General features: G+C 39.7%; 1 protein-coding gene across 1 annotated transcript in view; it reads right to left on the bottom strand.

Annotated features, from left to right (window-relative positions):
- Nucleotides 1-1,699: 1,699 nt before the first annotated feature.
- The window catches only part of CRACD (capping protein inhibiting regulator of actin dynamics), a 127,450-nt gene continuing 115,863 nt past the window's right edge, over nt 1,700-13,286 (bottom strand). Inside the window, exons 11-13 of the mRNA XM_030564085.1 lie at nt 10,744-10,934; nt 9,819-9,987; nt 1,700-2,711 (exon numbers count right to left, since the gene is read on the bottom strand). Coding sequence (XP_030419945.1) covers nt 2,641-2,711; nt 9,819-9,987; nt 10,744-10,934 — 431 coding nt within the window. The 3' untranslated portion in view covers nt 1,700-2,640. The remainder of the gene's footprint in view (nt 2,712-9,818; nt 9,988-10,743; nt 10,935-13,286) is intronic.

The following is a 13,286-nucleotide window of genomic DNA, read 5'->3' as shown; positions in this document are numbered from 1 at the left end:
CCTTTGTGGTTGGCCTGTTCTCCTGCTCCCATCAAGCACCCTGCATCTCCTTCCCAACACCCCCACCCCCAACCTGCATCTAAACTCCTGGTGATGGATTTCAAGCAGGTTAGAGTCTATCATTACAAGAACAACTCTTTTGCACACTTCAAAACCCAGATATGGTATAAATGTACATTAAGAAGTGCTACTTTATGAACTAATTAAAACACATATTATGGGCCAATCCCCCCTTAAGATAATCTCACAGAGCTCCATTGAAGTCAATAGGAGTTGTGTGCAGGTACCAGAGAGCTTACTTGTCCCTCTGTGTATAAAATTTTGAATACTTAATATGTTGGGAACAAGGATAGAGATTTTAAAGGTTCTAGTTTAATATGAAATGGAGTAGAACACTGATTGCACAAGAGCCACAGAACAACCTATTTTGAGCTGCAACCTCTATTGAAGCTCATGTGTCTGTTGTGTTTGTGCTATTTTTAACTGTGCTGCTGAACCTTTGTTTCCTACATAGGATGCAGTCTATTCAATAACTTTTGCTAACTAGCTTTTTTCAGCTCTAAGAACAAGGAGGACACCACAGGTGCTTATTTACAGTGTGCTCCCCTTCCTTGTGCGATGTACAGCAATTTGGCTAAAGAAAAGTAATAATATGAGAGTTATCAGATACATTGTGCTGTAGTAATGCAATTTCTCCTTATTGAAATGCCTCCTCTTAAAATGCTGTAGACTTAGTTTATGACTCAAAAGAAAACATATATGCTTCAACAGAGGGGGATTTGCAGCAATATGCAAAGTTCATTGAAAACACAGGAATTTTTTTTTAGGAAGATGAAGCTTGCTTTTTGTTGATGTACTTATTATGTGTAAAAAGCATTTTTTTAAAAAACAAAAGCAGCAACTTCTGGGGTAGAAAATTTAAAGATGCTAATATTTTTATACATTTTAAAGATACTTAAAAAAAATAAAATAAAGAACCATTTCCACTTAACTACATGGGAGAACAGTTTAAGAAAAAAACAAAGTTCAGCTGCACAATTGCTCTCCCACCCCCCCCCAGTAAGTAAATTTTTTACTAAATTTTACAGCTGGGTTGTCCAGACAAATCACTTACTTCCTTGTCACTAAAGTCACTCAAGGAACAACGTAGCACGAATTAGATGTCAGAACCATTTTCATCTCTGTTCAGGAAACTGAATTTAAATAGTTTCAGTTACCACTTATCATGAGGATCCCAGTGTCTTGGTTTTCTGATTTTAAGCCCCAATCCTGCAAGTATTTACACATGAATAACTTTACATGTGTCAGCAGTCACTTTGAACTCAAGGAGACTTCTTAGGTATGTAAGAATACTCATGGGACATAGATATTGTAAGGCGTTCGTCTACACTACAGGATACATTCGAATTAGCTTAAACGATTTTATAAAACAGATATTATAAGCGATTGTGCGCCGTCCACACTAGGCACATTAATTCGGTGGTGTGCGTCCGTGGTCTGAGGCTAGCGTCGATTTCTGGAGCGGTGCACTGTGGGTAGCTACCGTAAAAGAATGAGCCAATAATGTTGATTTGCGTCCAAACTAACCCTAAATCGATATAGTAATATCGATTTTAGCATTACTCCTCTTGTTTTGTAGGAGTACAGAAATCGATTTAAAGAGCCCGTTAAATTGATATAAAGAGCAGTGTAGTGTGGACGGGTGCAGCATTAAATCGATTTAAAGCTGTTAAAATCGATTTAACAGCGTAGTGTGGACCAGGCCTAAGAATAGGATCCTACATTGCAAGTGTGCTCTGAGCACATGGATTGCCTAATAATTGACTTTACCTCTGAGTGAACGGGAGAAACACTTTTTGTATCCCTGCTCCATCACTTTTTGTTTGCCCTATGACTATGTTAACTAGAATGATGGGCAACTCATTCCCTCTTTTTGAGGAGGGAGCTGCGATTGTGTTGAGTCCCAATAGTGCCTCAGTAATTGGATGCTACCACTTCATTTGCAGGTGGGAAGAAGTCTCCCAAAATGCCTTGGATGGGGAGAGGTTTTCAAATTGCAAATAAACTGCATGAAACCTTGAGTTCAAAAGCAACCATTGGGGCTAAGAGGAGGGAGCATGCATTTTACATTTTTTTTTTTATATCAAAGTGACCAGAATCTTTCCTTTGTCTGCATGGAGAATAGAGATCCAAAACCTCAGATGCAAATGCTAACAAAATTTTAAAGAGCTTTTGATCTGAAGTTTTGACTCCTCTTTTTATACTGAGCAAAACCAAATCTCACATTTGAGCTGCCCTGAATTTTGCGAAATTGGATCTCGAACTGGATGCCTGGGCCCCACTCTCTACCTGTTTTTTTTCAAAGCGAAAGGATCTATGCTGTGAGCATACACTATAGTGAGCTAGAGCGAAGCGTGATCAGTTCGGTTTTAATCCTTCAGGAAATGTATTTAAATTTTGTTCAGTTTCTTTTGTCATATGTAAAACGCTGAATCAATAAAAAGGAGGAAAACAACTAAGAAACAAACGTAAAGAGCAAAAAGGTTACAGTTTACTTAATGACTGCGGACAGTCACTCCAGGCTTTTGCTTTCCTCTTGGCTAGGGCAGCCAGGCTGGTTCTGTTGACACAGGGTTAGCATCAGGAGTAGAGACTCTCTTGGTAACCTCCTTTGCTCATGGAATTGATGGAAACAGAATCTGAAATCTCCACTGTTTATTGATTTGGGAGAGAAAAAAAATCAACAGATGAAATGTGCTACACTGTAGAATAAGGAGAACTATGAACTTTGCTGTGAATCTGTTTACAAAATGTATAGATAATATCTTTAAAACTATAGTTGTCTTCTTTTTTTAACCTTCTATAGATGTTGAAAACCAAATTAATTTGGCCCAGATTTATAGATGAAAAAAATTAGTCGTTTAAAATTGGACTAACCCACTCACTTGAATGTGGTTCTTCGCCAAAAAGTAACTTAGCGAACATGGAATGCTAGGACACAATTTTTACAGTCTCAATGGTTTTCAGAGCAAATTTCCTCAGTTTGTAAGTAAAAATGCTGTTTTTGATCTTTGTCAGTTCTGGAACCTCCCATCCAAAACCTGATAATCAAACTAAATTCTTTCCTCCTTATATATAATTAGTAACCAAGTTTCTGGAGGCACAGTTCTGCTCTCTTATACATATGCAACCTCACTGTCTCCAAATTATGCCCTCAGTGACAGCTGGGCAAATCAAGGTCAGTACATTTACACAGAATAATGTAGCTTTGCAATTTTTACTTAGTTAACAATTCTGATGTTACCCTTTAAGTAGGAATAGAATCCAGCTTCCCTTCCCATAGCTGCTTGTTTGCAAGCTTCACAAGTACCAAAACCATTTATCACTAAAATAAGCAGCTAGCATATGCACAAGTGGTGTATCTGTTGAATAAAAAATTGCCTTTTACAGAGTCACTTTTCAGAGCAGAACCACAAAGTTAATGCAGGGATCAGATGACAACATTATTAAATACTGTAGTGATAGATGTATAGAAAAACCCTTAAATAGACAGGCCTTTTGCAAGTCTATTATTCTGTGATAGAGGGACAATCTCTCATTTACCCCCAATTATTTTAGGACTAGAAATTTTAGAATAAATTTCCTTGATCAAGGGATTAACCCAAAGCCTGTTGAATTCAATGGGCTTTGGCTAAGGCCTTAATAGGCTGGGAGTATGTGTAATACAATGGACAAGTTAATGATTGAAAGGTAAGAGAGGTGTCATTTGAGAAAAAAAAAAGTCTGCAGAATCATAATTTCAATTATGCCACCCTCTGTGGTTTGGCAGAGGGGAGTTGTTGCCTACTCCATTTCCTGGTACTCTGGATGGTGCAAATGTTTATAATCCAGTGTCATTGAAAATGGGTATCATTCAAAAGCCCTGTCTCCCATGAATGCAATGGTATCAGACATGACAAACCTAAACAATTATGTAAATATATGTTCGAGAAAATGTTTAAAAATCAGGTTTTTTTAAATGATACTTTAACAGAGGCATGTCAAACATGCAGCCCTCACAAAATTATATTGTGGCTCTCCACTGACAGTGCTCTGTTATCACGTAATGCTGAGACTACCTGATTAATTTTTTTAATGTTACAGATTACTAAAAATGGAAGGTTTCAGAGTAGCAGCTATGTAAAACGGGAAGGAGAGCTTCAAGTTGATTTGTCATCATTGGCAATAAAAAACATTTCAGTGGTATTGATTATCAGCTTTGTTCATTAGGCCAAAGCCTTACAATGAGGCACTGGTTAAGATATTAGCATCCAGCCAGAAAACACTGGAATCCATCTGAAAACAGCATGCGCATAGTTACATAACATGCGTTACATTACAAAATTAATTAGAATCAAAGTAATTTATTACAAAAGACTTGATCATTTTTAGGTCTCAGTGAGGAGGTGAAGAGTACCAACTAGTAGCTGACTCTTTGGAGAATACTGCTGAAGAGGATCTGGTTAAAACACCACACTCAGTGGCACCTTACGTGCTATAAGAAGTGCACCCAATAAACTGAATTTGGCAAGGCTGAAGTGGAGGTACACTGACCATCAGAAAAAAGCTAAAGCTGCTGGGACAAGTGCCAAGTCTGGGCAAGAATTGCCTTATACTTGTATTGAGAAGACCACCACCTTCTTCTACCCTAAACTGAAAGCATGAAGGCATCCCTGAACATAGTTTCAACCTGTGAGACACAGTATGAAGCAATCACTATTTGTGAGAATGTTGCATGGAAAGTTAAGTTGATGCATTGACCCAAAAGAGACCCATGCATATACACCACTGTGTATCCCACAGAGTGCTGCACCAAGAATGTATCTAATGTGTTGTCTTAAAAAAAAAAAAAAAACAATACAAACAAATACTTTTTTTTACTACTGCAAAGTATGTGAGGCAATTTATGACCTCCAGCTGAATCAGAGGCTCTAATGGATGGGAAAGCAGTATAGATGGTCAATGCAGAGGCTAAGTACAGACAAATATGTGCTTTGAATGAACGTGAAGAGGAACATATGCTTAGCAGAAAGGCTTATAAAGCAGTTATTGAACTGTGGGATATGGACATAGTTTTTAGCAATCCTATCTGCAGAAATGAATCACTGCCTATGTCCTTAAAAGCAACAAAAGGTGTAGTGTGAGAAGTGAAAGCACTGAGGTCAACAATAATATGAAGACTCCAGGTGCAGCTACTAATTTTTTTTTTTCAGAAAAGCATTTTGTCCTGCAGTACATAGGAGTTTCAAGGATCCATAGCTGATGCCAAACCTGAAAAAATAATACAACGTGATCTGTACTTCATTTTAAGTAGTGCATTGATGGTTGCAGTGACTTCAGCACCAGCAATCAGGAAGGTAAGCAAGTGGAGCACAAAGCTGCCATTTTATCGCAAAGCCTCATGGATGAGCGTTTGAGTGAAAGGCAGGTTTCCAATATATACACGACAACTATATGGTATATGCATAATCTACCACTACAAGTGGCTATTGCTTTAACAATTCATTCCAAAACCCATGGTAAATTGCCTGAGCAGCTTAGGCACAGCATTGGCTCCTCCATTGATTACAACAAACTACTCCAAATTCTCCAAGCAATTCTTCCACATCAATCATGGTACCATGAAGAATTTAATTGTTGCATGGCATAACAAAGTTGCTACCTCTCAGTTTCTTCATAGTTCCTGTGATGAGGCTGACACTAAAATTATCTTGAATGGCATCAGTGCTCCAGAGATTCTACTAAACACTGGATTTTTGCACAAGACATAGATGTTTTAGTGTCCTCTGTGAAATGCTACCCAAGATTTCTGCAAGATTCTTTTTGTGGCTGCTGCTGGGGAACAGAATTGCTGTATACCCCTCAGAAATGTGTTTCTATCCCTTGGACCATTAAAAACTGCACACTGTCAAGTTTCCATGCCCTTTCAGGATGTGACAATACTGGAAGGTTGGCTGAAAAGACCAAATTATCTTACCTAAAGGCATTTGATTCATCCTCCAAAGACTCTCCTTGCTCAAAACTGCTGAGACAGTCACTGATGAGGTCATAGATGCACTGGAGATGTTCATATGCCAAGTTTACCATTTGAAGGCCAATGTTACAGCACATGAACAACACTGTAGCTGGATGTTTTCCAAGAAGCAGACGGTGAAAAACTGCCACTGACAAGGGTCAAGAGGGAAAACTCCTTGCAGTAGAATGATTCTAGGACATCAAGAAACTACCCTTCCCCATGAGGCATGAATGGGTCTTGGAGAATGGACTGATCATGCCAGTTGTGTGAAATACTATATGGTCCATAAACAATCCTTCCGCTAATTAAATGCTTTCTGTCAAAAACCAGGTGCTCAACACCCTGCAAATGTTTGGCCAGAAGTCTGCCTTGTACAGAGATGTGAGTGTGTTGTGCAGATGAGGATCAGCGTGACGTGTCTAGCAGCGAAGCCCTAGACTGAGCTGACACTGATTAACAAATGGTTTGAGTCTTGCATGTCAAGGCTAACTTCACTAGGATCAGTGTCTCTCTTTATGTAAGCAATGCATTGCTGTTAAAGTATAATTAAAAAAACATATTCAAGAAAATGTTTAAAAAAATCAATATTTAGTTAATTGTTCTAGGTTTGTCATGTTTGGTACCCTTGTTTGCAAGAGAAAGGACTTTTAAAAGATACCCAACTCAACCCATTTCCAACAACATTGTATTAAAATTTCCACCAACCAGAGGAGCTGGGAGGCAGCGAGTTGTCTCTCTCCCTCCATTCCGCTGCAAAGTATGACACCATTGGAATTATGAGTCTGTAATTTTTTACAAACCAGATGACACTTCCCTTACTTTTCTGTTGCTACCTTGCCCACAAAATGAGATTTTATTACATTATGCTCCTACACTAAAAATTAGCTATATAATCCCTATCTTTATTTTCATAGCTCAGATATAGTGCAAGCAGCCCTATCCTGTCCCTGTTCAACCGTGACCTAAAGGAACCACTTCTAGATTGGCACCACTGGAATAAGTATTAGTGAACAGCTGTCCACACAAAGTGCCTCCACATCTATGTACTGGACTGAGTCTGCCCAACTTGTGTAACAGATTTTTTTTTTAAAAAATCTATAACGAGGGGATGGAAAAAAAACCCAAAACTTAAAACAGCAGATAGTTTTTAAATTAATCAGTGTTTCTCTAAAATCCTGTGGGTGACTATCTGACCCATTTTTTGTCAGTAGGAAGTCTATAAACCTGTGCAGCAACTGGTAGCAGAGAATTTGGAAAGATGGTTACTTCAAAGGCTCTGAAAAGAGAAGCAGAGAGTCTGAAATATCACTTTCCAAACAGCCCATTGTAGCTACTTTCTGTGCAAGTCTGAAGTATCTTGGTTTTCAAATATTTTTTAGTTCTTAAAGATCTCTTTTAACATGCATATTGTCATAAGGGAGGGAATTTGCCAAATTCCAGTGTAGGCCTCCATATTAAATAACTGCACCATCATAATCTGCATCAGCCAAACATGTCTATATTCGTAATAAGCAGATATGATGCCTGTTATATTTGTTCTTCTAATATCACTATTTGACCTCAGAGGTAAATAATAACCAAGGTGAAATCAAGTTCAATATATGCTTGAGGCACAATGAATTTTGATCAAAACGAGGTGTCAGCACAGGCATTGTTTGAAAATCTCTATGAATTGCAAAAGTAATTTTTCCTGTGAAACTCGGATTTTAGGGAGCGGGGGCTGAGTTAGAGGCCTAGAAAAAATATAACTAGCTTCCAATGATCTAATTAAGAAAAAGTCTAGCATAGAGTTGGTTGGTAGTTCAGAGGTAAATATTTCACTGAATTCTTCTGCTATCAGTCAAGATATAGTCCTTGGTATATATTGGCTGACTGGTTGTTAATGTTACAGTATTCATTATTATTGATCTATGAGGAATTAGACAACACTAACTGAATTACTTCATCACTCTTCAGCCAATTATAAACCATAATCCTTGGCATGTAGTAGTAGAGAATATACAGACTCAGACTTACTTCTACAGAGAATACATAAATCAGCTACTGCGTAACTTTTAGCAATATTCCCTCAGCACATTTTTCTCCAAACAGTAAATCGTAGGAAGGCTATGTGAGAGGAGTTATAACGAAGGAGGATTAGCAATACTTCATACTAATCCTTATTTTATTAAAAATTATATTATAGTACTTTAAATTTTGCACATTATCTATTATTTGTGGTAGTAATAATCCTTTTCATGTATATGTAAATAAGGAATTCCATTTCAGTTTAGCATTAATTTATATCAGTGTATTATAGAATATTATGATCTACATAAAAACATATATGGGTCCTGCCAATTAGTAAAATAAATCCTGATCACTGCACCATTGCCCTGATCAGCACAGCACACTTGTTTTGTATCAGCTAATTGGCAGGATTTAACAGAGGAAACAGGCCATGACATACGTATGCTTTGTGGAAAAATATTTGACAAGCCCTACTGATTATAGCCCTGACATTGCTGGAGAAGCACATAATTAAAATACAGACGTCTGAGACACCCATCACACCTTCACGCTATTCTGTGAATTTAGAAAGGGCTTTCCCTGTAATGTTTTGCCAGTTACTTCAGCAGAAGTAGGGGTTAAAGGTGCAGGAGGGAGGTGCAGGGGGTAGAAGTGAAGGGGGCACAGGGCAGAGGTTAGGGACACAAGAGGGGCAAGAATTGGGGTGCAGGAGGAGGGCAGGGGTTGGGGTGAGGGCATGCACAATGAAGGGGTTAATGGTGCAGGAGGGCGGATCAGGGATTAGGGGTGAAGGTGGCACAGAGCAGGGTTTAGGGTGCAGGGAGACAGGTTGGGAGTGAAGGGGATGTAAGGATTAGGGGTGCAAGAGGGGGAGCAGGCATTAGGGGCAACGGGCACAGTGCAGGGGTTAGAGAGCCTGTATGGGGCAATGGGGGGGAACCATGCCCACAGGGGCGCCAAAATGCAAGTTCACCCAGGGTGCCATTTTCCCTAAGGCCAGCCCCATGCATGGATCTGGCAAAGTTCATAACTCAACAAAACCTTGAAATATTATGGTCTCTTTGCTTTATGGATATACATTCAGTATCAGTCTCAGCTAGTGTTGCCAACTTTATTTGCAGAAACCAAAATGCCTTGCCCACTCCATTCCCCTCTCCCTCCATCACTTGCTCACCCTTGCTCACACACTCATTTTCACCAGGCTGGGGCAGGGGGTTGGAGAGCGGGAGGGCTCCAGCTCGGGGTGCAGGCTCTGGGGCATCACTAGTGCTTTTGGGCTCCAGGAGGGGGCTTCGGGTCTTAGCCTGCCTTAGCCCCGCTGTGGATGGCTGACCAGTACCATCAGGATCCCTTTTCGACTGGGCATTCCAGTTGAAAACGAGATCGCTGGCAACTAGTCTCAGCCCTGTAAACCAAATCTTGAAACAGAAGTGCTAATCTGGAAGTGACTGTCAAATTTACATTGTGAATTCCATGCTTATAGTCTCTCAGGGGACTTCCAGATTAAATCTGGTCATTTTAAAAGTAGAAAAAGGATCTTATTTAATTGCCAGCCCATCAGACTTAACCAGGGATCTGACTGACAAGCTGGGTTCCTTGCTGAAATAATAAAGATGTTGCAGCTGGAACTTAGTTTATAATTCTGATGATGATATGTGAGCCAAAAAAAGAATCTAATTCCCTCCTGAGAACTCTGCAATGCTACCACTAAAAAAAAGTGATCACCATTGAAAACCTAAATCTCTCACTGTACCTGTCACAGAAGTAGGAAGGGTATTGGATTTTTTGAGCTGCTCTCTGCGTTCTAGTCTTGACACACCCATCTCAATTTTCTTTTCGTCTTCCTGAGGTGTAGGTTTCTGTAGTACACTTGTTTTGCTGATATTGCTGCCTTTATTATCTGACTGGTTGCTTACAGCAGCCTAGGTTGGAGAAGGAAAAGTGTTAGATCAGAAACAGTCCATTATGTATGGTCTACTACAGTGGTTCTCGAGCAGGTTTCAGGGGGCCACCAAACAGGACCAGCGTTAGACTCGCTGGGGCCCAGGGCAGAAAGCCAAAGCCCCACCGCATGAGGGTGAAGCCTGGGTCTCTGAGCCTGGCTACTCGGGGCTGAAGCCAAAACCTGAGCAACTTAGTTTCAAGGGGGCCCTGTGGCATGGAGCCCCAGGGAATTGCCCTGCTTGCTACCCCCTAATGCCAGGCCTGGCTTTTTATATGCAGAAAACCAGTTGTTGCACAAGTGGGCTGTGGAGTTTTTATAGCATGTTGGGGGGACCTTGGAAAGAAAAAGGTTGAGAACCCCCTGGTCTACTATAAACAAATAAAATATTCCAAACGATGGCCTGTAGTGACAGCAACCCCAAATTAACAATGATGCTTTTACGTGCACATCTTTCATACGTGATTGATGATAAAAACATGCAAAATGTCAGTGACTTCATGAAGCGCTGGAGATCAGATTGAAATTCAGTAACAGCATACAACATTTTGTACTGAAAATTGGTTTGCAATGTTCTTCATTTGTGCAAAGTTAAACCCCAGACTTACCACCTGATTTTACTGACTCTCATTAGCTTTTTATAAAAATTCACAAACTGAACAGGAATTCAAATATAACTAAATCAAGAGATCAGTATTTAAAAAAAAAAATTTCTGAAGCTTCTTTATTATTTTACATTATCTTTAGCGAGCTTCTCAGCCTGCTTTGCCTCTCTGGCTTGTCTCCTCTCCTCTCTGGTAGCTTGCTGCTCACGAAATCCCTTTTGCTTTTGTAGTGCTAATGTAATCCACAGCGGTTGTGCAGATTCAACTTTTTCCATCAATTTGGAGCCATCTAAAGAATGCCTGCTCTGGAGAACTGGCTTTTCTATAAGAAAAAGAAAAGGATAAGAAGAGTGGTTGAGTGCAATACAAAAGGTGTTTGTTTTTCCTTAGTCCTAAAAAATAAAATACAGCAATATGGACAGCAAACTTTGTTTAAACACATTGAACTCAGTGTCAATCTCAGCCTTTCAAGCATTTATCACATTCTGAAGCAGATTTGTTACTCATCAAGCAGAGACATTACAATAGTCCAGCCTTATACTTAGCAGGCCAAAGTCATCCTTGGTGTAACTTCACTGATCTTACTCCAGGCAGGAATTCAGCCTTATATCCTAATTCTACCTATTTTGATACTTAATCTCTTTAGCCCAGCTGTGCTCAGCTTTGCCTAAGTGTGGGCTCAAGTGACAACTTGCCATAAATGCTATTTGTATAAAATGGAGGACAGCTGGGTTGTCCATAGAGACTGGTTGTTCCAGTATGTAGTGCTTCATCTTAATCTGAACAATATCACAATGGAGGTCACATGCTGGAAACTGTAGCATTTTCAGGCCCGACTTGTATTTCAAATAAAATGTTAACTGTTGATCTCATGTAAGAACACACTGAGCTACATTTGGTCATCATAGTGTTGGCCCACTTTTGACAATGGGACACAGTTCTGCACTCTCTCATATTTCTAGAGACTGATTTAGAGCCCCTACCATGGTAACGGTTTTCTGAAATTTTACAGGTTTGTGCAGGGTTGGTGGGGTTTTTTTGTTTTTTTTTTTAATAATTGATAGCATTTAAGCATCAGGAGTTATTTTCTTATAACACATTATCATCATTCTTTATGCTGAAGAAGAATCACTAGATATATAAAGTTGATGTAAATGGCTTTCCTTCAAGAGCTAAAATTCTACATACTTAAAAGTGAGAGCGACTAAAGAAAAACATCCAAAATCCTACCCATAATGGTCAGGTCTTTCACTGGGTTTCCATTTTTAAAGCACCATTTTGATTCTCCCATAGAAAGCACCTGAGATGAGTTTAGAGCATGGTAGGTGTTCACTTTTCCAAAAACTTCATTTGTTTACAACCTCATATCTTAAAATGGCCCAGTGTCAAAACTTGTTTTATTCTGTTGGCCTCGTAGCGCACTGGTGCCTTTGGCTATATCTGGAAAGTATGCCATTTAACTGAGGAGTTATTTGATATGTTGCTTTGGAACCTTTGAGCAAACTGTTGTGTTTCTCAGGTTGGACAGCATAGAGTTTGGGAAATCTACCACCAGATGCTACATGCCTTTAAAATTCTGGATTGGAGCTATCAGGGTCTTCAAGGTTTAAGATGTCTTCAGCAACAATCAGGAGACTTCCTATAAACTGCCTGGAAATTAGGCCAGCACCCAGGATTAAAGATGTGTGCATCTGAGAGCAGCACAACTGATGCTCCTGCAAAGGTCTCTATTTCCCACTAGGATATCTGCAGAGCTGAGTGAAGCACAGAAACTCTGGAAGAGTCCTGAATTTAACTCACTCTCTGCTCTTCATTTTAGTAGCACATCTCCAACTAGTTTTCACACATCATCTTTACATAAAAAAAGCTTAGGGGAAAACAAAAATCTAAGGAAGATCCTAAAAATGGTTGTTTTGAAGGAGATTGTAAAAACAGAGCAGCTATTTCAGGGAAAAGACTCATTCAGTGCATTATAAAAACATGTAGAACATTCATAAAGCATACAATTGAAAGCCTGGGAATTTGGAGTTAAGTTTCCAGAGACCACTTGGATTCTGCCTGTCCTACCCTGTACCTCTGATCTGTCTTTACAGTGACACTTATTCTACATTGCTGCTACCCATTTAACCCTATCCTCAGTTGAACGTAATAATGTACAAATTACATTCTCACTATGCTGGAGCTACAGGTCTCCCTCCATAATGCAGCAACTGAAGAGCAGTGGGACACAGGGAAGAGCTGACCATATCCCCTTTTCTGGCAACAGGTAAGGAAGATGGCTGAGAAGCCACTATACTGTCTCTCTGCCACTGCAGGGTCCTTCTATGATGGGTTGTGTGTTTTATGGCAATCTGCCAGTGGTAGGGCACAAAGCCACTGCATTGCAACAGGCTCTAGACCATAGCAGTTTATAAAGATATATACAAGCTGTCTGAAAAACAATACATGAAGGGTAATGTAACATACTAGTGGTTCCCAACCACTTCTCTGCACAGCACACCTTCAGAATTTTAATTATTTTGAGGTACACCATCATATTGTCTCCAAATGAACTGACCTCCTGATCACCTCAGTTTAAGCTGTTTACCACCGTTGCCATTCACAGTCTATAGGGGTTGTGTGCTGGGAGGGGTGTAGCTCAGGGAGTACGTGGGGGCTAGCTAGGGGCTGTGTG

This window comes from Gopherus evgoodei, chromosome 5, assembly GCF_007399415.2.
Source record: "Gopherus evgoodei ecotype Sinaloan lineage chromosome 5, rGopEvg1_v1.p, whole genome shotgun sequence".
NCBI lineage: Eukaryota > Metazoa > Chordata > Testudines > Testudinidae > Gopherus > Gopherus evgoodei.
The sequence above is the reverse complement of the archived record's forward strand: the minus strand, read 5'-3'. Positions and strand labels throughout refer to the sequence as shown.